This window comes from Amblyomma mixtum, chromosome 2 (genome assembly GCF_055824585.1).
Source record: "Amblyomma mixtum isolate Tamu chromosome 2, ASM5582458v1, whole genome shotgun sequence".
Lineage (NCBI taxonomy): Eukaryota > Metazoa > Arthropoda > Arachnida > Ixodida > Ixodidae > Amblyomma > Amblyomma mixtum.
In genome coordinates this window covers 223,846,180-223,873,985 of record NC_143013.1, presented here as the reverse complement: position 1 = coordinate 223,873,985, position 27,806 = coordinate 223,846,180, and the positions used below count along the sequence as shown (strand labels likewise).

Here is a 27,806-nt window from a genome sequence, read left to right as displayed (position 1 = left end):
ATGGCCATCTTGGAGACATCCGAACGGCAGCCCCCAAAAGACGATGGACCGAAGGACACCGAGAGCACTGCGCCCTTAATTGGCAGCGACACAGATGGGAGCCGGGCGGGCGACAACAAACGGCGCTTCGGCTCTGCAATGCAAGTCCGCGAGCGGTCCCTCTCCAGAACAGGAGATGCCGGCCACAGTGCAAGTGTGGGGTTGAGGGATCTGGCCACATATCCATTCGCACGTGCAAAGGGAGGAGAAAGGGCGTGTTGTGAACATTGTGGCCGAAAAGGCGGGTGGACGAGACCAGTGCGAAAAGAGGAGTCGTCGGGAGAAGACATGTAACGTTTCCTGCATACAGCCAATGTTATCGTTATTCAGTTTTTGTCCCCGTGTGATTTGTCTGCTATTATTCGAACCCTAAAGTTTAAAGTTCAAGTTGTAGTATTATCGTTAAATTCAGAAGCTACTACATGGTGCCGAAACCCGGGATGGGGAGACAGCGGTAAAATCCGAACAGATCGCCAGCAGAAGCCAGCAGGAAACAGCAGAAGCACTGCCGACAGCCGACGTTCAACAACTGACTGCTCTGCTGCACAGACTCTAAGTAAGCAATGAAGAGCTACGAAAATTAAACGACGACTTGGAGGACCATCTACCAGAGGAAGCATTCGAGACAGAATTCACCGAGGCCATCGAATACGACGACCGGGCCTTAAATACCATCGGTCCATTCAAGACTCGGATAGCAGCTTCGCAATCGACTACGCCTGCAGTACACAGCACCAAAGCGACGCAAGCGTCGCTGCCGACACCAAGGCACAGTGGCATAAAGCTCCCGAAACTGCATCTAGAATCATTCAACGGTGATCTTGCCAATAGGCAGACTTTTTGGGAATGCTTCTGCGAGACGATGCATGAAAATCGGAGCTTATCGAAAGCGGAGAAGTTTCATTACTTAAAGAGCCTCCTCACCGGGCCCGCCTAAGAGGATTACAAGCAACAGACTATTACAGGCAACAGGCTATTATTCGAACCCTAAAGTTTAAAGTTCAAAGTTGTAGTATTAGCGTTGAATTCAGAAGCTACTACATGGTGGTAGTGACAGAGAGATGTGCTCTGCACGCATCAGCAGAAACGCGGTACTGGAGCAACAGCCCCCCGTCGTTCTTTGGGTAAATTTGAAATGAGGATTTCGGCCTTAGCTCGGTTGGCGTTGACAACGTTCCAGACTTCGATTATTTTGAGGTCTACGTCGCACAACTGACTTCATGGGTACTTGGACACCTTAATCACGCTTTAAGGTACATGCCGATGGCGTCCGCATTAAAAAAAAAAAGTGCTTTCGAATAATATTCCTTGCTGACCTATACCAAACCGCTGAACAAGTTTTTTATGCTCAAACATAAAATCGACTGAGAATGAGTAACTTTGCCAGCCTCCGGATCTACTTTTTCAGAGTTCAGTAAGCGTCAACTGGTGATTCTCCCGCTGTGCTCGTTTGAAGCGTTTAGCCCGAAAAAGTTCCATCAACTTGAATAAGATTTGAATAAATAACTCAAATCGCTAAACAGCTAGAAGAAACTGGCAGTGGTTTTATGCGCACTGTGACATGCCACGCGATAGCACCTCACTGAGTTTTAGCGCGCGTCATGCACACAAGACGACCGCACGGCGGAAGCGTTCAGCAACTATGCCTTTGACCGCTGCACTCTTCTGTAGGGCGACACCTAGCGCACTTGATGGTGCAAATGAGAGAGCTCACACGCTGTAGTGGTTGTCGTTGTTGTTGCGACTGAAGGAAGGATGGAAAGGAAAGTGCGCGGGCCTGCCGACTGGCTCGAGCTGAGCCACAACCGCTGCCACGTGCAGGCAGGGGAGAGTTGGAAGCTATGAGAGGAAAGAGTGAAAGGCTGCAGTGGGAAATATGTGCAAGGTACATAGATGACGTCCTTGCCGTGGCCTCGAGCTTTCACGACCACTTGAAAAGGCTTCGGACAGTGCTAGAGGCAGTCAAGTCATGCGGTCTCATAATGAAACCACAGAAGTGCCACTCTACCTACAAGGAACTGCTGTTTCTGGAACAGGATTTAAACAAGGGTGGAATTTTCCCAGACCAACAGAAAACAGGTGCTACTGCACAGTTTCCGCACCTAGCCGACAAGATAGCTGTGTGCAGATTCCTCGGACTGTGTGCGCATTACCCATGTTTTTTCATTAGCTTTCTGCGCAACCCGAACCTCTCAGAGAGTGCTAAAGTGAGAGGTACCATTTAAATGAAACGTCGAAAGCGGTAGCCTTGTAGGAACTACGGCTTTGTTTGGAATCCACTGCGGTGCTCGGATATTTTCTCGAAAATTCTGAGACTAAAATTTACACCGTCGAAAGAAGCGTCGGCCTCCAAAACATCGTCGTTTAGAAAAGCGACGGGGCAGGAACATGTAATGGCGTAGCCTACCTGTTTCCAACTAAACGTTCTCATTACTGACTGCAGAACGGCGTTTACGGCCCAGCTCACTCAAGCAAACCTACAATACAACGAAACTATCCAACGGAAGATGACTGTGTAAAAGCCACAAAATAACGGGCAGACGTCGGGCTTGTACAAAGTGATCGCCAGTATGCCAACAGTGTGCAAGGACGCCAAACGCAAAACCTGGGATTACATTTCCCACTACGTCGTCTTTCCGCACAATACAGTGGTGCAGGACACCTCCCAGATGGCATCGCTAAGGTTCATCCACGGAAGGGAGGCTAACGACCGTGCTCTACGCCGTCTGCAAAACGTAACCCATCAAGACAACCTCATCTTGGCTGCCTACCGACAACGCGAAGAAGCTAGACGGCTTGCCGGCTACGAAAAGAAGGCGAGGACCATATGCCGCCCAACACTACACCCTACGACGACTCGACGCAGAATATAAGCCAGAGTGACGGCGTTATTTCGGGACTAACAATATACATACTTCGAAGAATAGTTGAACTTGTCTATGAATGCGTTCCCGATAGCGCGACAGCATCGCAGCGGGGCCGCGCACGCGCTGATTTTGTGCGTGTTCGGCACCTCAAAACTATTACGGGCCTCATGTACATTATGTTTGGGTTTCACTAAGTCTCCTTATCTTCAACATGTCCCCCTATCTGCGTCCCCGGTGCTGACAGAGATAGCCTCGTGCCAGAAAGACGGGAATAGATATAGCTTGAGTTATTGATTTTGATTTATTGGGGTTTAACGTCCCAAAGCAACTCAGGCTATGAGGGACGCCGTAGTGAAGGGCTCCGGAAATTTCGACCACCTGGGGTTCTTTAACGTGCACTGACATCGCACAGCACACGGGCCTCTAGAATTTCGCCTCCATCAAAATTCGGCCGCCGCGACCGGCATCGAACCCGCGTCTTTCGGGCCAGTAGCCGGGCGCCGTAACCACTGAGCCACCGCGACGGGGCGAATAGATATAGCAAAGAAGCAGAACGGTTTATCAGGTAACCACATTGTTGTCTCTCTTCTGTGCCCTGCAGAGTTGCACTTCAAATCACCCAAAATGAGACACCACCAAGTACCTGTGGATCGTACACTAGACGTTAAAGCACTGCCGATGAACTTTGATGGTGGCGTCGAATGGCAATGAACATAAATTATTCTCATGCATTATTTCACAGCACCGTAAATACTGCGCATCATCATTCATTCCTTTTGAAGCACCAGAAAATCAACAAAATTCACAATGAAACAGGCCTTTTCGTAAAAACTACCAAGCGATCTTCCGAAAGTCCCACCTGACGCCTCAAATACCGGAATTTTAAGACAAGTTCTTGGCTGAATTAGACACCTAGAAACAACTGTATACTACCGTAGCAAAGTGACTTTAACCCCCAACCTTCACAGTATGATGCCAGCAGAGCAGTTCTCAATTAGAAGCTTTCATACGGAGTATCAGTGCTTAGTGTACTCCCGGCTCTTCGTCTCAGAAGACATCGTCTTTCCGAGGGTAACAGAGGCAAAACCTTTGGATAGCACTATGGGTGGTATAGAAAAAAACAAGCGCGTCCATGTAGCCGTCGAGAACGTAGCATGAGAATAAAAAATAGCCAATAACATCTATTTAACGCTGCTATTGGACGATCAACCGTACGCAACCAAGTCCCGAGGTTAAGAGACCTGCACATTCCAGCTATGGGTCGCCAGCTGAAGGTACAATTGCCTCTGCAATGAGGGGTCACTAAAAAATAAAAACGGCTTTTCTGCGGCCTTGCTGGGCTCCCGTTTTGCAGAAAGTACGGCGTCGTCGGCGACGTACGTCAGCGGAACTCCAGCGCCATCATCGTCGGAGGCGTAAGCGGAACCTCTGGATTGGTCGAAAAGATGGTTACGTCAACTGTGGAGCTGGGGATTTGAAAATTGATTCAGTGCATTAGATAACTTGTGATTAGAAGGCCGGATCATGACGCAAACGTCATTGGAACATGTAAACATATAAAGTAGATGAACTGCATTAAAAAAAAATTTAACCCCCATCCTGGGATTTCGAGTAAGATGCGCTACTTCTAGGCCACGTCTTTATGGCGAGAAATATGCTGTTTTTCGAATTAGGTGTACCTGACTAAATGTTTTTGAAATAGAAGCATTCGGCAGTAGCAGCAGTAGCACATCGGCGACGCTTGTCTTGGAGGGCGCTTGACGCTTTTCTTCCACTTCGCAGTTTTACGGCTGGGCCTCCGTTCGAGCTCAACCTTTGGCGCATGGCTCCACTGCGGCTGCGCTGCATCTGAAGAATTTCCAGCCGACACCGACGTAGGGTTTCGAAGATTGCGGATCGTATCTCCTTGTATCATCCAAGCAACCTGGCCTGCTCCCATTGGCCCCAGCAACCACGTTCCAACTACCGAGGTTTCTTCGGCGATACTGGGAATCATTGCTCCGCATTTACATTCGGCAGTAGCAGCTGCAGCACATCGACGAACCTTGTCTTAGAGGGCGCTTGACGCTTTCCTTCCACTTCGCAGGTTGGTGGCTTTGCTTCCTTTATTATTTTTTTATTGCATCTTCTGCTGCTGCTGGCGGGTGTAACTGCTTAGTGATAGCCATCCCTAATCATACGGCTCAAGACGAGCCGGACGCTTGTCTTTCCTGCCATGCTGCTATCCCGCCCAATGACCCATTTGTAAGCTGCATAGCGTGCGAATTCAACGACCATGTTGGAAAAACATGTTTAGGTTTAACAGCCAGAAGCTACAAAAGCAAAAAGGCTGATAGCAGCATTGCGCAGTGGAAATGTCGGACATGTGTAGTGGCGTTAGAGCGCACTTCTCGGCCGTCCAGCAATCGATGTCGTTCAAGTGGCTTCTTCCCTAATGGCCATCGTGAGAGATATCAAGAAAAGCTGTGCCTTCTGATGCCTTTAGTTGAGGCGATGAATGCACTTCCTGAGTTAAAGAAAATAGTTACTGATGTACAAGTGTCTGTCCAACACATGTCAGATAAGTATTATGAAGTGCTAAAGCGCCTAACGAAGCAGGATCGTGACGTAACAGACATTAAGGAGCGTCTTACAACATTGGAAAACTCCGGCAGTGCGAAGGAGATTTCTTATTTAAAGGATCAAGTGAACGAACTTGAACAGTATGGTAGACGGCAGAATCTAGAGATTCATGGGGTGAAATGGGAAGAAAATGAAAACCTGTTGCCTAAAATCAAAGAGTTGGCTGCTTTCCTTGGTCTTCGTTCAATTGTTGAAGACGGCTTTGATGGCATTCACGGTCTTTTCACAAAAAAATGACGAAAGGCTCCCATTCTAGTGCGGTTCGTTTCTCGGAAAATAAAAGATAACTGGAGGAAGCAATTGGTTGATAGTGAATCAGAAGTCCGCTTCTACGATGACCTTACCAGTCGAAACAAGCATCTTTAGTGGCTGGCACGCACAAGGGCACAGAAAATGGGTTATTGCTTCATGTGATGGTTCGTAAGGGCCCAGGAGAACCAATTTTGCGGATTTCATGCGAGGGAGATTTGTGCAATATCCAGGAAACTAAGCAGGTTGAAAGCGATGATTCGAAGGCGTGAGCGTCCATCAACTGAGCGTTCTTGTATTTATTTTACCTCTTCTAGCAGAATGGATTACGAAGCATTTTCAGAAAACCACAGTTACTACGCGATACATGAATTTAATGGTGCAGTAATGGGATTACCTTCCCATCCAAATAAGATATTTTCTTTGTTTTGTTTAAGCTCACAAATTCTTTGAAGCAAAGGGGATGCCTTTGACAATATCTGAATTTACTTTAGCATAAATTTGATATTTTAGCATTTACAGAAACCTGGTTCACTGATTAATCTGACGTTGTTCAATTTGAAGACTATGCTGATGTGTCTTTGTTCGGGGACAGCAATAAAGGGGGCGGTGTCTCTCTGTATTTTCGTGATGGCCTATCACACGCCTCCCACAGTGATTTTCCGTTGTTGATTGTGATTTTGAGGTACGTTGCTAAATGTTGTGGTGTTATTATAATTCTTGTTCATAGACCCCCGTCTGGTAAAGTTGAACACTTTTTTTCCTACCTTGGCAGTGTACTTCACTCGCTTACAGGACAGAGCCAATCTGTTGTCCTGTTGGGTGATTTTAACATAGATAAAATAACAGAGAATAAAGTTTCTAAGAATTTTGTTGGTATGATGTCTACCTACTGCTGTACAAATGTTATAAACCTGCCAACAAAAATTACCATACTTACCGGGACTGCTCTTCATCTATGTTTCACTGACTTCTTACCAAATGATGTCCTGTCGGGTGTGATGGCCTGCGACGTTAGCGACCATCTTCCATTTTTCATCCTTGCGCCATTTGAGTAGAACTTTTTCTAGTAGCGCAGCTAACACTTCCTATCGAAAAATTAATGACAAAGCTATAAAACGCTTTCGATGCATGATTTCAGAGGTGGACTGGTCACTTGTTTTTAATGAAGAGGATCCTAGTCACTGTTACGATGTCTTTGAAAAAAAATTTCAAAATGCCTATTATGGCGCCTTTCCTCTCGTCTGTCGCTCTAGCTACAAAAAGTCTAAAACACCGTGGTTTTTTTTTTACTTTTTTTAAACTCTACAAAAGATTAAGGCAAAAACATAACCGCTTTGGTTATTTTTTGAAGCACAAAGACATGAATATACTAAACTTATATAAAGCTGTAAGGAATAAGCGCAACACTGATCTAAAAACCGCAAAACAGGAATATTACACAAAAGCGTTCGCTAATAAATTTGCGCCTAATTTTTTCCTAATCAAACAAACCCGGCCAACTCCAGTAGCGATTGCGGTAGATGACTTTCCTGTCAGAGGTCGTTCCTTATCTGATATGTTTAAAGTACACTTCAAGACGTATGTATAAATCAGAAAGCGCAAACAACATGCACTGATTCAATGTCATATCTTAAAGGCTGTCCAAAACCTTCGGTATTTCTCTCCCTAACAACTACAGTCGAAATCTCTTAGTATATAATGTGTCTAAAAAATAATTGTTCCGTTGGAGCTGGTAACATTAAGGATGAGGTGGTGAAAGCTGTATCTGAGAATATCGCAGCTTTCTTGTCCATATATGCAACCAAATGCTCTAAGAAGGAAGGTTTCCACGTAAATGAAAGATAGCAAGAGTTTGTGTGATACATAAGACAGGAAGCTATAACGATCCTAATAATTATCGCCCAATATCCGTTTTGCCGGTCTTCGCAAAGATTGCAAAACAAGTCATCAATACCCGCCTTACTTCGTACTTCATTAAGACCGGGGCTATTGCGAAAGAACAATATTGATTTCAGAAAGGTAAATGTACGAAAAAAGCTTTACGTCACATAAAGGACAAAATATTCAACAATATAGAAAACTGAATTTTTACACTTGGGCTTTTTTAGACTTTAGAAAAGCCTTCGACTCGGTCTGTCACGAAATTTTACTACGCAAATTACAATTCTATGGGTTGCGAGGCTCCGCGCTTAGTCTTATTCAGAGCTACTTATCATCCAGATTACAATTCACAATGATCAACGACATACCTTCTAGCTGCGGCCTTATACGCACTGGTGTGCCACAAGGCTCAATGCTGGTTCCCATTCTATTCCTAGTTTACATAAATGGTATTGTTAATATTCTTCCTTGGTCGGAAATAGGTTTATACGATGACGACTTAAATATTTTCTTTAATGACGGGAGTTTACAAGCAATAGAATGTAGAGCAAATCTCTGGTTAGAAAACCTTACTTTATGGTTGCGGGCAAACAGGTTAGAATTAAACATCACGAAGACGAAGTATGCAATATTCAGAACTAAAAAGAAACTCATAGATGATGAGCCAATCATATTATAAAATCCAAATGTATTACAGCGAGTACAGTGAATAAAATTCCCTGCAGTTATATTTAATGAATACCTGCTCGGACTGACCATATTAATCAAGAAAATATCGCGATCAGTGGTCCTTCTAAACAAATTTAGGCTTCTATTACCAGTATGGCTCAAAAATCAACTTTATTTCAGATTAATTCATTCACATCTTCACTATTGTTCGCTAATATGGGGAGACTCAACACAGACTAATTTAAATGCTTTGTTTTTGCTTCAGAAAAGGGCCATATGAGCAACTGCTAATCTAGGTTGCTTAGATAGCACGAACCCGTGGTGGAACAGCTTGAAGCTATTGACAATTTTTCATTTAAAAATTCTTCCGCTAGCGCTTGAGACGTATAACAGAATTCTTCTTGAACCTCAGTTTTTTTTTGCAACAACAGAGCTACCACAAAACCCATATCACCTTCGGCACATGGCAATAAGAGCACCAAAAGCAAGAACAAATTGCGGGTTCCAAACGATTAGATACCAAATCACTACCTTTTTGAAAGAAAACAAATTTTCATGACCTCTGTAAATGCAGAAGTCGAAAAATATACAAGAGGAAAGTGATTGCAGTGTTCACTGCACGCCTTTCCGGTACATCCTGTGATATACTGTAAATTGATAACAGTTAACCTGATCATATTTTTTTCCTTGTATACCTCCCTGTAATCCAGCAGCATGAATTTCAACAACTCTGAAGGTGCTGAAACACTGCTGTGCAGTTTTTTTTTAACATGGCAGCAAGTGTCACGGTGACGGCTACATTTATTGTATTTGTTTCTATTGTACGTATCTGCCGAATGTAATTTGCTTACCCAAGGGAGGAAGGCCCTAGTCAGGCACCACGCCCTTTGGCCTCCTTCCTGAAAGAACTGCATACTACTTCACTTCACTTCGCTTTAATAACTTAAAGACCCTCGTTAGAGGGTATTACATAAGGGATCGGGCACAAAGAAATGGAAAACAGAATAAGTAACAGATAAGTTGTAAGTTATACAAATATAAGATTTTCACTGAGCAAGTACACGCGTGATTCTTTCGAGGAACAAAGATTGGCATGTGATAGCAGCAAGTTCTCAGGGAAGGACGTTTCAGTCGTTCGCAGTCCGGGGGAAGAATGATGAAGAAAATGTTGTGCTGCAGGTGCGAGGTCGTGACACTTGCTGGTTATGGCCGGTGCGGAGGGAGATGCGTGGTGGTGTTTGCGCATATGTAGGGTTCCTGTCGTAGCTCAGAGTAAAAAAACTTGTGAAACAAACATAAATTAGCAATGTAGCGGCGATGAGCAAGGGTAGGTAGGCTGGACTGTGATTTGAGGGATGATATGCTGATATGAAAAGAATACGATGAATGAATGAATCTAGATGCTCGGTATTGAACTGCTTCGTTATAATTACAGAGATATGCTTGTTTCGGAGACCAGATGGGAGATGCGTATTCTAATTTTGATCTGACTAATGATTGGTGGCAGTAGCAAAGTGACTGTAACACTCAACCTTCCCAGTATGATGCCAGCAGAGCAGTTCTCAATTAGAAGCTTTCATACGGAGCATCAGTTCTTCGCGTACTCTTGGCTCTTCGCCTTCATGACTCGTGTCAAATCACTTTCGGAACGGTGCTGCGCCCCGCTGCATGGAGGGCCGGAAAAAGTTACTCCAGGAATATGCTGCGCCGAGAATGGCTGGAGCTTGTAATACAGCCCCTGCAATTATCCGAATACAACTATTTCAAACCAACAAGGTGAACGAACGCGTAAAACTGTTTTCAAGAAGGACGCCTCCAAGTAATTTCGCTAGCGCTGATGTGTCTCTGGAATCTGCTATTTGAAGCTGTTCGCTTCTTGTGCTCTCTTCAGCGTTTTGAAAAGCCCTTATATAAGTTGCAATGTTTGCACAATGACTTCTTCACCAGTGATTAAGTCAAAGGAAATTTAGTGGACATCTTGAAATTTGCAGTGTCATTATGCAGATATGTAAAGATCCTACAAAAATCTAAGTATTACATACCAGGGAGTATTGATTTTTTTATCTAAGAGAAAAGTTTTGTAACACAGACGTGATATTTTGATATTTTGAAAGTTTTGTTTCGTCAAGATCATAATTCGTGACAAAAGGTAGTGCGCTGAAACAATTTCTCTTATCACTTCTGTGCACTCAGTTCTTAATGGCTTTGCCGCTGCCAGATGAGGTCGCTGGCAATTGGTACAAGTCCATTTTCGAGCCTTGCCTTCATGACTCCTGTCAAATCACTTTCGAAACGGTGCTGGGCCCCGCTGCATGGAGGGCCCGAAAGAGTGACCCGCAGACGAAGAAATATAATGCACAGCTACCAAGATACAAGCGCTACGAAGCATTCCGTCTGTAATGGATTCCGTGGTAGTGGTTTTGCTTTAAACCAATTTTGCAGTCAGCGATGCATTATGGAGAGAGCATAGCGGGGGCTTATACCGGATTCCAGAGGAGACACGACACAAGGCTCTCGTGTCTTGTGTCGCTTCTCCTTCATGTGTGTTGTCCCTCACTGTCCATTATATTATAGCTATAAGCGAACCAGCGCAGAATCAGGTCATCCTGTAAATCGGATTATCGGAGGCCGGCTGCGCAAGACTATACCTGGTCATATCCGTGTCACTGCGTGTGCGCAGGAGACGTCCGGTAATCCGGTATACGTTTCGGCTATGCTAAAGCTCAATTTGTACACCACAGGACGGTGGAAGTTAGATGCGGGATAAAGCTATGTATTGTAGAAGCCGCAAAAGAAAGACGGAACAGCCATATGTTTTGAAGGGGCTGCACAGTCTTAACTTCGAAGAGTTTTGAAGGACTAAGTATACCATAACCATCACTTGAACCTTTTCGCGTATTTTAGCGGAAGGTCTCGACTGCCAAGAGTTTCATCAAAGCCTGCACTCGGTGGATAGGTGCCCCCCGTAACTTTGCGCAGAGGCGTACTTGCCTGGGCAAGGGGGCATGCCCGTATTTTCTTGCGCCTCCTAGCAGGCCATACAAACGACGGCGTCTGCAGCAGCCTAACAGTGCCAGGTCGTCGATTTACGCGGGAGCAAATCCCAGAAATTGCTGGCATGGCGTCTTTTAATTTATCTGCTCCCGCGAGCCGCAGGTGGCTTCCGCCCTATGTGCGGTGCCTTCGCTCGCGCATTTCGACTTTTGCGTCCCGACAGACATCCAGCAATGGTGTGACCGCATTCCCAGCGCTGTCACGCTATCACATGCCACGCGATTGAGGTGGGAGATAATGATAAACCTTTAGCGATACGTGCGAAATTGCAGCCATGATTTTAAATTGGCTCTTTTGGACGCATGATTTTTTGTTAAAAATTTCAGCTCCGAGAAATCTGTAAGCAACTGATATATTTGAAATATGTCGTGTTAGAAGAATCGCGTGTTGAGCTTCAGATATTCCCGCAAATCTTAGTAATGATTACATGTTCATGCTCAAAGTCCCTGACACGCGGCTTTATCAGTTGCGACGCGAGACACACACAGGTTTATCTCGAATGATCGCATATACGCGCAACTGCTCCTAAGTTATTCGAGGTGATAGTAGTTAGTTTTGGCGCCCTATTTTCATGGTTCTTTGACAGCTCTAAATTCAGCGCGGCTGAAACCAGCGGTGATTCTCTGCTTCGACGACCACTAAGCGCGCTTGTTGATATATCGCCACCGCCGATTTGTTCAGTACTTTGGGCCGCTAGCCAGCCCCGAAAGTAGTTTCTTTTGTTAGCCTTTAATCGAGTTTGTAAATGCCGGACTGCCCCATAACTACGTGACAAAATCACGTTTGGTACACTTCAGCCTGGCAGCGATTGAGGTTTGCGAAATGGAACTTTCTCTCACATAAATTACTGTACACTGGTTTGGGCCACAACCACACAAACAAATATTCAAACACTGCTCCTTCTTCAAAAGAAAGCACTTCGTTGCATTGCAAATGTGTCCTATTTACATTCATCTGCACCATTGTTCACACGGTATAACATAATAAGCGTCGAAAAAATTTACGAGTTCCGTCTACTGTACTCATACTTATTTTCCGATGAAAAGTTTAAGAGCCTCATAAAATTCCTTTCGCATTTGCAGAAACAGAAAAGTGATTGTCGCACCCGTGGATCTGAGACATGGCTGATACCACGCAGACGTACAAATTATATGCTACAGTCGCTCACGCACAACTTGCCGTGCTTGCTTAACAAATTACTGTCAGCAAATTTTGACTTAAGCGCATGTAATAGAAAACAGACACGTGAAATTTTTTTCTCATCCCAGTTTTTTTGCAGCTAATCGTATTCAATGTATTTTCATTGCCTTTATGTTTTTCGTACTGTATACTTTCTTGTGCTGTGTTTTGATGTGTTTGGAATGTGTTTCGATGAGTCAATTTATGTGAAAGTGTTCAGATTTTGTGTTGGCTATATGCTGCCGCCTTGTACGGGCATCAGGCACCCTCAAGCTGCCAATGGCAGCTTTTCTGCCTCATGACCCCCAACGAGTCGTTGGAAATAAAGTTTTGAATTGAACTTTAGAAGTGTTGATCTGCAGAGGCTTTTTTCAGCTCACTCAGCGATTTCTAGAAACACATCTTTCCGCATTCTCTGCTGAGCTGTGAACAAATGTTGGTTGGTCCACTACGATGTCGCGGTTGCAAACTTTTTCATTTATACAAAATAATTATCAGTGTCGTGATCGCTTCGAACTAAAAACTGTCTATTCACCGTTAATTCGTTTTTTCTGCAAAAACAAACACCTGTTGAAAAGAAGTTTTATGCTCTTTATTCCTACACCCCCGAATATTGCAGCCTGAATATAATGCTTTCTTGTCAATATGCTTTACCTATTTGTGTCTTTAGTGAGATTTTCCGGCTGATATTCAAGTGCTGGGTCCGTGGTTTCTTTTCTTTCTTTATAGATGAGGTTCAACGCCTTCACGGGTCGCTTGCCACGAAGCTTCGTATATCTTGTCTCCGCAGTAGGCTTCTTGATACTCTTCTATATCATTAGTACACAGAGGTCAGAAGGATCGCCAAAGTGCTGCCATTGCTCAGGGGCTGAGCACTCATCTCAAGCATTACAAGGTAACTAATCTATAAATCACACTTCATAATTAGGCAGCAGTGTTCATTGTTTTAACGGAGAGCACCGGTAAACATCACCGGCTTAAAAAAAACGAAATCAATGAAACTCAAACTGCCGATAACAATACATGTCAATGTTAGCCATGGGCCGGTTCGGCCAAAAATTTTACTTCTCCTTTCTTTCCAAGACAGTTAAATGCAGCAGCAGCCATTGAGAAATTATGTTATCAGCGCATAGATTTTCCAGGCTGTTCTTGAGCATCCGCTCCCCTCATTGGGTCTTGTGTGAGCCGCTATCCCCGGCAATCGCACAAATAAAGGTAATGAAATCTGGCAATATTATTTCCTCAAAACCAACCACGGTTACGCGCTCATTTTCCCTCTTCCAACAGGCAGGGCCCGTTCGAAATGGCAGCCACATCACGAGTTCAAAAGGCGGCAAGGTTAGCTGCGACCGATGTGTGGTGCCTGCTGCCAGTTGCCTAAACACACTTAATGTAACCAGCAACGAAAACGGGAACACAAGAAGTACACAGTAAAGCGATGTGTGTTCACATTTCATCTTGTGTCCACGTTTGCGTTGCTCGTTTCATTATGGTCGGCCCACACTCAGCAGCCCGCATGGCTACCTTGTTGCCATCCGTCTCTAGGCACCAACTCTAAAGCTGTCGACTAGAGCTGCGGTCGATCGTAGAGCGGTGGTCATTCAGCCAGTGGCACTTCGAGCACGTCACTAGCCGTGCGGACGCGCACACAAACACACAGCTTTCATTCCTTCAGTGTGAAGGGTTCACCCAACACTCGCGCTTGACAGACCCTTTGCTGTCTTCGCGGCGGCATTTCAGGTTCGCAATTCAAGATTTTGCTTAGCCGAATCAGAATATGATCAGGGGAGGGAGAATAAGGAATTATTCAAGTGATTATCCCAAGGAACACCCTAAATTAGGCACCTGTTCGAACTCATTAAGTGTTCTGCAAGTATTGCCACATCGCAGCGAGCGTAAAAGATGTAAACGTGGTCACCAGTATCCCAGAGCGTTTCTTATCGAAGCGCTATGACTGCTTCAAGAGGCATCGTCACGATGAATGCATATGTAGCCATGTTCGTAGAACTGTGTCTTTGTTTTGTCGCGACCTTGCAACAAAGGAATCGCAACAGCATTTTCAACGAGCAGTTGTTTCTACTTTACAAGAGACAGTATCCTTTTAGCCGTGGCTTCCCACGCGCCATACCCAAGCTTCGCGGAGGAAAACGTCACACAGGTCTTACAAAGAAAATATGATGCCAACGACGCTGTACATAATTCTGCAGAGCTCTCTGCATGGCCGGCATCCCCCTAAAGATGACGGATTGATCGTTTGCGGAGCTGATGTGCCGCGTAGGCCCCGCTTTTCATACGGAACCTTAAGGTAACATGATGTACCGCAAGCAATTACCCGGTGTTTTTTTTTTTTCTGGGAGGATCTGCCTGCAGTAAATTTTTTGTGTGCTAGCCATTTCCCTGAGCTTCTATGAGACAACATAGCTGCGCAGGTTGAAATCAACGCTGCAGATAACTTTAGCAAAACCCTTCGCAAGGCTTGCATCCATCTGAACTCTGACGAATCTTTCGGGGGGGCAGTTCCGCAGCATGGTCCCGGTGCCGCCACGAGGCCTTCTGTTAACGTGATGTACCGCAATTTTTTCCGGTCGTTTTCGCAAAGCATCTGTCTGCAACGAGCCACAAGAGCTGTGCTACCACTCTGGCAACTGTCGTACTGGTATCTATATTTTAACCTGAGGCTCTCTAACAAAACACTTTATAGTAGATCCCCAGGTGCTTCATCTGTGTAATGCGGTTCCAATTGATGCCCTTATGCAAGACGTTCATGGTAGGGTTTTTGTGATGCGTTCCTCCTTTTCCCGGACCCGAAATCATGAATGCGAAAAATGCATGCAGACCTTCGGAGGCTGAATACTGCTAGTTCAGCGGCCACAGCAAACAGCTATGGTCGTAGGAGGCCTAGACTAAAGGCCCCTTTCAGTTCGGAGGGTGCAAAGCTCTTTACTGTATAAAGTTTACCGCCACCAACAAGGTGCCAACGGTCGTCACAAGACGGGAAAATGTGCCTTGCTATCCTTACGGAAGAACACAAGGTAAATGTTCTTCTTGGGTGAAAGATGGCACAATGGAATAGCCCAAGGTAAATGCTAGGTCCATGCAGTGAACATATGTGCATAGTTTCTACTGCTCAAAAATTCGCGTCAGATACATGGCGCCTAGCCTTCAAGAGCTTGCGTGCAGGAAGGGTAACGCGGGAAAGGAACTCAAGCAAGCAGATCGACATCATCATAGATTTTTTCATTAGTAGGTTGATACTCACGTCCAGTGACGTATCCTTCTGCACGTATATTTCAGCACCAATTAGGAGCTCAGCGACCATAGTGGGCTGTGCGTTTGAACGCGACAGTGTTAAAGGCTTCGTTATCCAGAAAATCGGTCGTCCGCGTTGTCGGCGTTGTGAGCGAAAAACAGTGTGGCGTACAGTGGCCACCTGCGCTACCCTAGGTGGGCCACCTAGGTCAGGTGACTTTACGGCGTCGTCGCAACCTTCCCATCGTATTGTGAGGCAACTGACAACCGTAACAGGTGGCTGTTCAATTAATTATTGACCGTGAGAGGTTGCTCGGCAAAAGCAACTTGGGTAACAGAAGCCCCACCGGTGGCAGCGCCTGCCATCCCAGGGCAGTGGCGCGTCACTTAACCGCTGCACCATAGCAAAAGGAGTGGCGTGAAGACACCCAGCGACGTATGAATGTAAAGGACAGAATGACCAATTCCGCATATATGGGCATTTAAACAGTGACGCTATCACGTCATACCCATAAGGCGGGGCTTACGTGGCCTCCAATTTGTGTTGAATTTCTCCAAGATAAGTGATTCCTACCTGAATGCAGTGAATCTCTGATTATTATCGAAGATATGAGCCGTGTCTTAAAGCCTCACAGAAATCTCTTGCAGGATCCATCGCAACAACTGTCCTGTTGTTTTTTTTCTTCGCAGTTCCTACGCACGCTAAACGAGCAAAGTTTCTGGTTCAAAATGCTCAAAATAGAAGTGGCTCCAGGTCCTCGGCCAAAGAAACTTCTGAACCAAAGGGAGGCGCCGTTTTGGACTCATCACTAGACGGTCCACTGCCAGTCGCTTTCCAAAGGGCCCTGGAAACGTATCCTGTCGTCCCGACTACCAGCGTTAGGATAGTGCTCATTGTCACCTACTACAGATCAGGATCTTCATTCTTTGGCGAACTCCTTTCTTCGGGTCCGAAGACCTACTTTCACTTCGAACCCCTACAGCCATTCGACGAAGCGGGTGGCATTGGACCGGGCAGAGAACAGCTCGCCTTCGCCCTTCTTGACGAGCTCGTTCGGTGCCGGATGTACAATGCGCCTTTGTTCACGCTCTGGCAGGAGAGCCGTTCAGAGTACGTGCACAACCGGTTCCTGGCGGACGTTTGTAGATCTGGACCATCGTGCTCATCCCCAGGCCACATCAGCGCTCTGTGCTCAAGGGCTGAAACTCAAGTTTTCAAGTTCACACGACTCTCCATCGCACAGGTATTTGCGGCATTATTGCACTTATACGAGGGGCCTTGACAGGGAGCTTGAGAAAATGAGTGAAAAGAACTATGTGGTAGTTCTATCCTGTTAGTAAAAATCATTTCTGCCTAATAAAGAGTCTTGACCATAGGATAGAAGGTAATGATGCGACTAATTCTAAGAGACCGAATGACAAGACTATGACTCAGAGAATAGGTTCGAGTTATTGATATCGTGACGAATTCATGGCTGATCATTCAGTGTGATGTGGCAAATCGGCATCAGCGCAGTGTCAGCAGCCAGGCCTCTGCGGGCTCTTCGCATTATCTGCGCTTTGCTTCCAGTTCAGCTGATCGCACCGCAGATCCATGGCCAATTCTTCCTCTCGCTGCCGCTTTCACCGCACATCTTCTCTAGCCGAGGGACCGGAAGCATTCATGACAAAGGGAAGCTCGAACAAGACCAAACGCAGCACGACCCACTAGGAGCTGTGCTGGTGCACAACGTTGACAGTCCGATTCAACGAACAAATCTTGTTGGCGCTTCCCTTCGCGTCTTATGCTCGCATGCTTCTGGTGCGAGCGCCATGCTACATCCCAGTAGTTCCCCGCAGCACTACCAAAGCAGCCAACAGTGCGCAGCTGATGTTCTGACGCTGCGGAATGTAGTGCCAGCCCAAAATGCGCATACGAGCAGATGGGATAGCGCGATTTAAACTGTGCATGTGTCAAACGCTATTTCATATCAAGCCCTAACGTGCGCTCGCGTTTTCCGAGTTCCGTTTTCCCTACGCGATTTTCCGAGTTCAGCTTGCTCGACTAGTGCGTGCTCTAAAACAGTTTCGAAAAAGGCGGCGCCCTTCGAAACACGAGCCTCGCCTCTGACTAAATTCGCAGCTGTTTGACGCCGGTTCCGGTACGTTCACTGGCAATAAATTGCGACCGCGCTTTCGATTCGTCTTATCACGCCTATAACAAATCATATCAGCTATAAACTTGCTTTAGTTTTTATTTCAAGTGCCGGTTTAAGAAGCAGTATTGGTTTGTTGACAAAAATGCTTGCCATTCTAGCGACCAGATGTTGCCACTAGGTTGAGCGTATCGTTGCGTCTCCGTTTGTATAGACGCTTTACAGCGCCGTATCATGGGGGCTGCCATCTTTGATCACGTGATCACGCTGCCATTACGCGCCTCCTGACTGCATGCTCGGCATATGCCTCGTCGGGACGGCTGCTGCGTCTGATGGTTCGTCTCTGACAGGCAGTGTTTCGGATGATACGGTTGTAAAGGAGTAGGAAGACGACATTATAGTCTGACCAAGCTTCGAAGGACACGTGAGAACCCTAATTTGATCACTTGAGGCGTGAAAACATGATCGGGCCTCATATCGCCAAGAGCCACTCAGCTCTTCCTCTTCTAGCTAAGGGATGGATGCTTGTCTTTGCATCCGCTGAAGGCTTTCGCTGAGTGTTTTTATTAGTATCTAAAACGGCAAGGATTAATGCTACTGCGAAAGCGCAGGTCGTTGTCGTATTATGTACATGCATGAAGACCCCGCTCTAAAACGCTGACATGGACATCGTATGCATTCGTTTCTGCTTGGGAAATCTAAAATATTCTGTACTGGTTTGTTAAACACAGAAAGGCCACGACAGAGAAATGTTAACTATCATGGTAACAGTACCATGCATCAAGCAGCCTTTAAGAGCTGGCGTGCAATCGTTTTGAAGGAGCCCGCAATATATTCCTTATAACGCGCACATGGCAACGCGTTCATACTACAGGAAGTTTACAATTATGTCAGCCTCACATATAAAATTGTCGTACGCTCCACTTCGTACGCGCACATATAAAATTGTCGTGCGCTCACATATAAATTGTCGTACGCTCGATTTCCAAACATGAAAATCCTCGAGGTCTCTTCGGTCGTAAGTAATCAGCTTCACTCTAAGCGCTGGCCTGCCGAGTCACTTTTAGTGACTGTCTCGCTTGCATCGCGAGGAAGCGACAACAGCCCAGAACAGCAGCCGTAACGCAAATGCATTATTCCGAATATGCTTCACGAAAACCGCGCTACTTGGAACGAAGTAAACAGTAGCACAGAGACGTCATGTAATACACGGACTGATGATAAGCGTTGTCGGGTCGCATGGCTGTGCACGGCACAATCTACAGTAGCGGTCCGTTGGAGCGTAAGTCGTCCTTCTTCTCCCTTCCTAATTCGGCCTCGGGAGCTCCTTTTACTAATGGCAGAACACCTTAACTTGTGAGCAATGTGGTCTCGCTACACACGCAGATGCAACTGCACAGCAGCTGAAAGCAGGAAGTGACGGTTTCGGCGGCAGAGCGGCTTGTTCATGCGGCTACGTTGTGCACTTACCCTCGAAGATTTTCGAAGATCTAAACCTTTCTATCTATGTTTGCTATCAAGCGCTGGCGGACGTGTTTGTTGCGTTCACCCCTTCGGAAAGGGAAAACGTGCGCGAACAGGGGCAGTACGGTCTTGTGCAGTTCGGTTCCGGTGAAGCTCGCAAACAATCGCACCACGCACCTTTAACTCTCTGTCACAATTGTTACAATCCACAACACAGCACGTTTTCCCTTTGCCTTTCCACATCTTCTTAGAAAGAACCCATTCGAGAGCCACCCGCGAAATTTTCACTTCTGTGTCGAGGCGTAAACGTCGGCAACTTACGAGGCGAATAATGGCGCCGTGTTCCGAGAGCGCCTGTGGCGCCATCTGGTCTCAAACGGAGGCAAACGGTCTATAGGCATAACTAATTTGCGAGCGTGACCAATGGCGTAAGGTACCCAAAAATGCTTGCCTTTAGCGTACGCAAGCGTGCATACGCTTATGGTACGTATACAGCGTCGGTTTATACTCGTTTCTAACCACGTATCCGTACGCCGCGAGCAGACGACACCTATAGGGGCGATGGAAATAAACGCGAACATATCGAAGCCTAGGCGCTCCGCTGATCGCACTTCTTTCCAACAAGCTTTTACTTCGGCGGAGCGAAATGACGCGAGAGTCATCCGTGATGCATTCTAGGACGACTCAAATCTCTTTTTTATGCGAAGCATATTAACGTAGGTTTCGGGCCTTCGCGCGACGCCCGGCGGTGGCCACCACTGACCTTCAAGTGACCTTCAAGTAGGTCACGTGACATGACGTCACGTGATGACGTCACACCGGCTGCAGATGGGGCCTCATATCGCGCCGTCGGTCGCCTCCCGGCGGTGGCTACCATTGACCTTGAAGTGAGATCACATGATGTGACGTCACGTGATGAAGTCACACCGGCTGCAGATGGGGCCTCATATTGCGCCGTCGGACGTCGCCCGGCGGAGGCCTCCACGCTTTGGTTCGCGCCGTCGCGCGCGACGCGGTGGCGGCGCCACCGTCGCTGCATCACGTGATATGTGACGTCACGCCAGGGATAAGGCGGCGCGCGCCCGCCGTCGCGTCAGTCTCTGTGCCCGCAACCGCGCCAGCGTCTTTGCGCCGGGCGTGGATGCGGTCAAGATGCCTCCAAACGCTAAGGACATGCTACGCATCCACTGGGCTTAACCTTGATAAGCCTCCAATTTTTTTTACTACCGAGGTAAAAGGGCGATTAAAAGTAATTAGAACAGCGGAACGTGTAGATGCCGCGTTGTTCACGTTTGCTTCCATCGCGATAGTACACTAATAGCCGCGGAGGAACTCGTTTAACGCGCTCTCCTTGATTGGCTGGAGAGGTCTCGGTTTTTGGCAGCGCTTCAAGTTAGTTAAGGGGTGGAGTATTGCTGAACTGAGCCATGCTAGGGGTACTGAGGTAGTGGCTGCGCACTGACGCCTCAGCGCTTGTCTTTAGCTAAACGTGCCCATAATGTTTTTGCATTAAAATAATTTGAAACGTGCATGATCCTGATAGCACCTCCTCAGCCATTCTCGTACCCACTGAATTTGCTAACAGTAACAATGACCTTTCCTCCTGGTTCGTACAGTATGTATTCCTTAATACCCACCGTACTCATTAAATGAATGTGGTTATTTAGATTTCACACTCTCAAAAATTTTAGTCCTTTCAGCAAAATTTCTTACATTCTCGCACAGCTCTTGCCCCCTTGCTGTTGCATAACGACTATTGCATAAACACACTACGAAGTGACATCGCAATGCCTCGTTATCCCCTCGAATACTGCGTATCTCTGAATCATTTTAATGGCGCAGGTGGTGGCCTGGATAAACCGGAACTCGGATATTGCGCAGCAAGTACAAGTGGTTCACCTCGTGCGGGACCCACGGGCGATCTACGCTTCTCGTCGGAACATCATTTGGTGCATGGAGGTCGGGGAATGTGGACGCGCAAAGGCTCTGTGTAAACAAATGCGTCAGGACCTTGACGCGTTTGAAAATCTTTCAGGTGAAAGGTGGCTGAACCGAAAGCATAGGGTTCGCTTCGAAGACGTGGCTGCTGACCCCCTTAACGAAACACAGACACTATTTTCCCGCCTCGGTTTAGATTACGGACCTTCCGTGACGTCTTTCGTGAAGGACCACACCGTTGCTAACAAACAGGACATGGAGGATCTGTACTCTACCAAGAGAAACACGAAGGATACCATCAGGAGCTGGACCAAGAAGTTGTCGAAGGAGGCCATTCGCTCGGTCGAGAGGTTCTGCGGCGACGTATTGAAAAGGCTAGGTTACGCTGTCACTGCCCAAAAAGAGCGGAGGAGGGAGTAAGGAATGCTCTTGTTTGAACTGTGATATATCCCTGAGTCTATAGGCTTTTAGATGACATTGTCAAGGTTCGCTCCTGGACGTTTTATTTCATGACAGGAAAAATATGACTCAATCTATGCCATGTGCCCATTGTCCACCTATCGTCACGATGTTTCAAGGTGTCCAGCCTGAGTTCGTTGTTATTTAGAATGTTAAACTGGGAGTTGTTATTAGACTGCTGTCCTAGCATCCTGCTTCCTACTCACGTTGTAGAGCGTGACCTAGCCATCTGGTGCAATCATTTCCTGTGCAGGTGTAGAAATCTATTTATTTATATGTATTCGCCTGAATAGATGGCCTGCCTTGGCTTTCAGCCATAACGGCTATGAATAGGACACATAGGGTCTACTACGTACAATGGTGGTCAAAAGAAACCAGGCCAGCATGCTTGAAATCGCAACCGCTGCTTTCTGGTGCAGTGCGCTGGAATCTCAGGGGCGCCTGCGGCCTCTAGCGGCAAGTGCGTGCGTTCTTCTTCCTTTCTTCCGCTCATTTATGAAGGCGCACAAAACCTAGAGCGGCATTCACCATAACTGCTGACATTATCGAATCCGCTTGGTTAGGGCAAATTTTTCAAAATAGGTTTTTTGACTTGTAAGAACGTGTTTTTTTCCAGCGTGCAGTGCAGCAGAATACTTATAGCTGAGACGTGCTCTCAAGTATAGTCTTGTAAGCAAAAATTCCATATTTCACTTTAAACTTTTACTGTCAGTCTCCTTATTTATTGATTCGTGTAGCCCACCGTAAATAATACCCATATTATTTTTAGAATTTCGAAAAAGCAGTTCACCTTCGGCCCTGTGGGCCAAAAAACTTCGCAGCTTAGACAAGTTACGTGAACTGAAGGGATCGCTTAGGCTGCCAGCTTTTTCTAAGCTCAGGTATTTAGGCGCATTGTAGAAGTTTGTTGGGCCAAAGCGCCGAGAGTAACATCCTTTTGAGGCAACAACAACAACTGAGTTTTCGAAATTGTAAACATTGATATGGATATTACGGGCAGGGTGGTGAACCGAAATTTTTTCATGTTCGGTTCGGGTTAGGGTTCACGGCTTTTGAGTTTGGTTCCGTGTTCAGTTCCGGGTTGCCTTCTCTGTTGATGTGGAAGACCTGTTTTGTTCAGTGGCGCGTCCTGAACTCTTTGCTACTGTTAAAGTATGCATTGATGAAAGCGGCGCTGTCTCTTTCCAAAATGCTGCTGGTATCAAGGTAGATAATTTTTCAGCCCTTTTACAATTTTATCTTAGCAGCACTTTTATCTCTTTTGAAGAGCAACCTTACTTGCAAAATAAAGGCATCTGCATCGGCTCTTGCATAGCCCCATTACTTTGCAACATCTTTTTATCATTTATCGATCGCTCTTTAAACGATCGTTTTAACCATACTAACAATGACAAGGTCCTAAACGTGTTCCGTTATGTGGACGACTTTTTAATTGTTTTAAACAAGCATCGAACTCTGCCGACTGAGACAACGGTGAATAGTATTTCAGATGATTTTAGACAACTCGGTAAAAGGCTAACTTTTACTTTTGAACCACCTAATAATGACATGCTGCAGTTTTCAGGTTTACAGTTAAAGCTTTTAGATGGACATGTTTGCTGGGCTTATTCCCCTCGTGCTCAAAAGGGTCTCCTGGCGTATAATTCTGCCACTCAAAGGTTGTGAAGAGGTTCATCGCAACCCTCTGCTTGGAGTCCTCGCTCCAGAAATCGTGCGTGCATGAGATGCAAGCTAGTTTTTATAATCAATTGGACAGGCTTGCTGAAGCCGGCTTCCCTGAGTCGGTCTTGCTCCCTGTGGCGGAAACGCTCCTGTAGATGAAGGCTGGAGCGTTGCAGAAATAAACCAGCGGGAAATGAGAGGCGTGTAGTGGTACCTTAGATGCACAAAGTCGCTCACGGCCTGAAGAAAGTGGCAAATCGGTTTAAAGTAGCGGTTGCATTCTCTGCCCCCCCCGCAAGCTTGCGCAGCTCAGCCGTCGCATAACTTGCGAAAGCCAAAAGATCGGCTGCCAGAAGAGGCATGGCCAGCGTTTCGTTAAGTGTTCCACCAACGTTGTCTGCGAAATTCCGTTGCCCTGCGGAAAATCCTATATTGGACAGACGGGACGATGCGTGAATGACCGACTTAGGAAGCACGCAAGATATATTGAAAATAATGAAGGCCAGCGACTTGTTTGAGCACTGTAGGGCTTGCACCAATTGTAAACCACGGTTCTGCGAGGTGAGGATTTTGGGCAGGGGTAGACATCAGACGGCTCGTGAAATTCTGGAAGCCTTTCATATCAAAAATGCTGGTCTGAGCTGTGTTAGTGGCACTTCTGTTTTCCTATGTGAAGCTGAGCAAAAACTTTTGTCGCGCATACTGTGATAAGACATAACTTCACCAGCGAAAGAACGAGACACGAGGAGAAGAACACAGGACAACGCTGGACTAACAACTGAAGTTTAATCAGGAAATGGCCAACCTAGGTCACCAGAAGACGCATGCGTATCAGACACACACACATTAAAAGAGCCATAGCTAACCTTTGCCTAGGGAATGCCTTGCAGAAGAGCTGCCCACATGCAGTGAATGAGAGCCCTCATCAGCAAGTACGTCGCCTTAGCGATGCGGGTTATCCGGATGACGTGCTGACTGCAGTTGGTGAGTCGATGCTGCAGAAGATTAAAAACTAGAACGCACGGGGGTCCGGAAGTGCTAGACTGAATGGGAGGAAAGTTGAAGTAGTGCGCTATCTTCACGGTGTGTCGCATAACCTGAAGAAAGTGGCACAACGGCACGGAGGGGAAGAAGCCAAGAGCTGCACTGTTAAGCATGCTAACAAGTTCGTTGCTTGTTCGACTCGGGTCGTTTACAAGATACCCCTGTCATGTGGTAGAGTGTACACGGGCCAAACTGGCAGATGTGTGAATGACCGGGCACGCGAACATAATAATTCTCTGAAAAATTCGTCAGATCAAAATACTCTCCCACGTCACTGAAGGAGTTGTAAAAAATGTGTTCCAGGTTTTAACAACATTTCTGCTATCGGAAAAGGGAAAAACAGGGAGGAGAGGGAAATCCTTGAGGCCTTTCATATTAGGCTGCAAGGCAGTGACACATGCATCAGTGCACCGTCCTTGCATCTCACTAGCAAGGAAGTTGATTTCCTAAGCAGAAGTGTGCGCGTGCAAGATTGATAGGCATATTATCTGTATTTTGTTGTTTGCCAGTGTTGGAGCGCGTATCCACTCCTCGGTGATCTGCCACTTATGTATCTGTTTGTTTTGTTTGGTGTGTCTGATACGCATGCGTCTTCTGGTGACCTAGGTTGGCCATTTCCAGATTAAACTTCAGTTGTTAGTCCAACGTTGTCCTGTGTTCTTCTTCTCCTCGTGTCTCGTTCTTTCGCTGGTGAAGTTATGTCTGATGTACACCAACTAGCCCACATGAGTACCTTGATACTGTGATAAGAACGATGCATGGTGTGTCAGGGTGTCTTGTAAGCGTGCGCATACGCTGGGAGGGCTATATATTTCGTATGCTGTCTGTTGATTAAAAATTTGGAGTAAGCGCCCGTGTTGTCGTTCTTGTGTTGTGTCCCCGTTGCGCTAAAAATCATTTATTATGTCGCGTTCAGCTCCAGTGCGACATTCCGTACCGGCTTGAACCGGTTCGGGCTGGACCAAGCCGGTTCGAACAGGTTCAGACTAAAAAAATTCTGGATATAGATGAGTTTAATTAGCCTTATCATGCTGTTTACTTTTCTATGTGACTTTGATATATAAAATAAAAAATGTAAAATTTGCTCAGTGCGAGATGTTTTCGTTTGCTCACTTTAATTTACTGTCCGGTGCGAAAACAAATTTACGGCAAGAGCCGGAAAATCCAATGAACACAAAATTCATTTTGAACAGCTACGAATACATTATATGGAACCCATGATATACAGAAAGAGAAAAGCTGCTGAATTTTCTATCTACAAAACTCACCAGCGTCAACAGTTTCGGTGACCCGTCGTGCGAGTAATAGGACTCCGAAACACGTGAGGCAAGAATTTTTTCTATGCATGAGTACTTAAGCGGGCGCCGTCAGGGCCGCCGGAAGCGCCTTTAACGCTACAGCATTTTCAGTTGCATGAGGCCATCTTTCGACAGCAGCACCCACTTGAGTCTGGCCGATTTCTCCGCCATGCAGGCTGGGGTGGTCGCCGCTGCAATACAGGCAGTGAGTAATCGCCAAGCTGTTCAGCCTTATCCAAGAGCCGTTTCATGCATTATTTCGACCTCAAAAATTTTGCTCTCTCTGCACTGAGCAACTGTGAACAAAATGGCGCGTGCTTCGACGAGCGGCGACGCGGAAGGTGTCCTGCAAGTTCTGCTGAAAGTCGACATTGGAGGTGAGTGTTTCGATCCTGCATGCGCTTCTAAGCAAGTGTTTGCAGTTCATTTAACGGCTTTCTGGTATCCGTACTGCATACATTTATGAATGCGCGCATTAAACTTGCTGAGCGTTTCTTTCTTGTAGTTCTAGCATAAAAGAAAAACCGCTCCGTTCCGAGATAACAGCATAGAGGTGTTGCTATCAAGCGCTCCAGCGGTCTGCTATGCGTTGCGCTTCAGACACGAATCGATTGCAACTGCATTCGACTGCGCCTTTCAGTGCACTTTCCCCCTTATCTATCCTAAATAACGGTACTGTCTTAGTTGGGCTATGTGGAGAAGGCACCGCTCGAGCGCATGAGCGCACAGAAGGCTGTTTGCGCGTATTGGCTTTGCATAAATTTCTTGATTACTTCCTCCTTACGGTTAAATAACTGGTGAAGCCTACACACGTAGGGTCGTATCTCTCAGGGTGAACATGCGAGCGTGTGGCCGCGCTCTTCGGAGCACCAGTGGATCCATCGGCGCTGCGCATCGGAGCAAAGTGTCGCAATAGCACAAGAACCTGGACGTGGTGCCTCGCGTCGTCTGACATTTCGCTACTCTTGGAAAAAGATGTAGTAGAGAGGCATCTGGCTGTCGAACGCGATGCAATTTAAGCACTCGAAACTGATGCGCCTGCTGTGTAGTATCTGCGTAGTATAATTCCTGGGTCCCTCTCGGCCGCTGCTTAATGCCGAAAGAGGAAGAAAGTGCGTGCATGTGGCCAGGTGGGCACTGTATGCCTGCTGATTGAATTTTCCTAATAGGCATATTTTTTTAAAAACTGGGCACTTAACATTATGACGCCAGTTGCAGATAGTATTTGGTCGAAGAATGAGGTGTCACGATGCAAGGCGGACGCATCAGAGCTGCAGCTTTCGATTTTTTAAGTGCTGCTTGTTTATCGGACATTTATTTCCATCAAACAGGTGTGACATTTCTGCAGTGCATCAGGGCTTTCAAGTACTGTCGAATAGCTGCATTTACAGTGCCGTTGTCTTTATGCAATCACTCGTCAGTGTGAGAAGTTATAACAGAAATGTTTCACGTAACGTGAAGTGCTGCTGCATCATTTCACAAAATTATTACCGATGGTTATATTTCACAGGGGTCACGGACGAAACACATCTTAGCGACATCAGCAGCAGGTGCTCCTTTGCAAGGATATGTGAAAGGAAAGTGCACAGCGTTAATAGCAAGAATAGAAATAAAGACTTTGCAAATAAGAAAGCTATTTTAATATCAATAGGTCACACTAAGTCGAGCGGTTCCTTAATCCGTAAAGGCTTCTTCAGTTTCTTACCAGTTATAATTACACAAAGGTGACCTTTACAGTGCATAGCAGTGCGCTGCGACAGTCTGTAGAATGCTGTGCCCAGCAAGTAATCTTTCTAGTTGCCTCAAAAATACCTGCGTGGAACACTCACGCAGAAAAGTAAACACTCCTACTACTGGTTAATATGTACTTCAGAACAACGCTTCGGACTACTGGCTGTATACGCCTGAAGTGCTGTAATTTTATCTTGCTACAATATTCTGTTCAGTCACTGTTTTCCAGGAAGCGAAGAGTACCAGAATCCGAACGAAATTGA

General features: G+C 46.3%; 1 protein-coding gene across 1 annotated transcript; it reads left to right on the top strand.

The window, feature by feature from the left end:
* LOC149362744 (carbohydrate sulfotransferase 5-like) lies at positions 1 to 27,806 on the top strand. The gene is made up of 5 exons (XM_089568369.1): positions 1 to 195; positions 13,293 to 13,458; positions 16,503 to 17,056; positions 21,254 to 21,733; positions 27,777 to 27,806. Exons 1-5 carry the CDS (start codon positions 1 to 3, stop codon positions 27,804 to 27,806), a joined length of 1,425 nt encoding a protein of 474 aa, XP_089424495.1.

Bases quoted from the DNA above. Each gene is read 5' to 3' on its own strand.
- LOC149362744 (XM_089568369.1), top strand. From the start codon at position 1: ATGGCCATCTTGGAGACATCCGAACGGCAGCCCCCAAAAGACGATGGA. The intron at 196-13,292 runs GTGGGGTTGAGG...CTTTCTTTATAG, and splicing joins ATGCCGGCCACAGTGCAAGT to ATGAGGTTCAACGCCTTCAC. The intron at 21,734-27,776 runs GCTGTCACTGCC...TTTTCCAGGAAG, and splicing joins TATTGAAAAGGCTAGGTTAC to CGAAGAGTACCAGAATCCGA.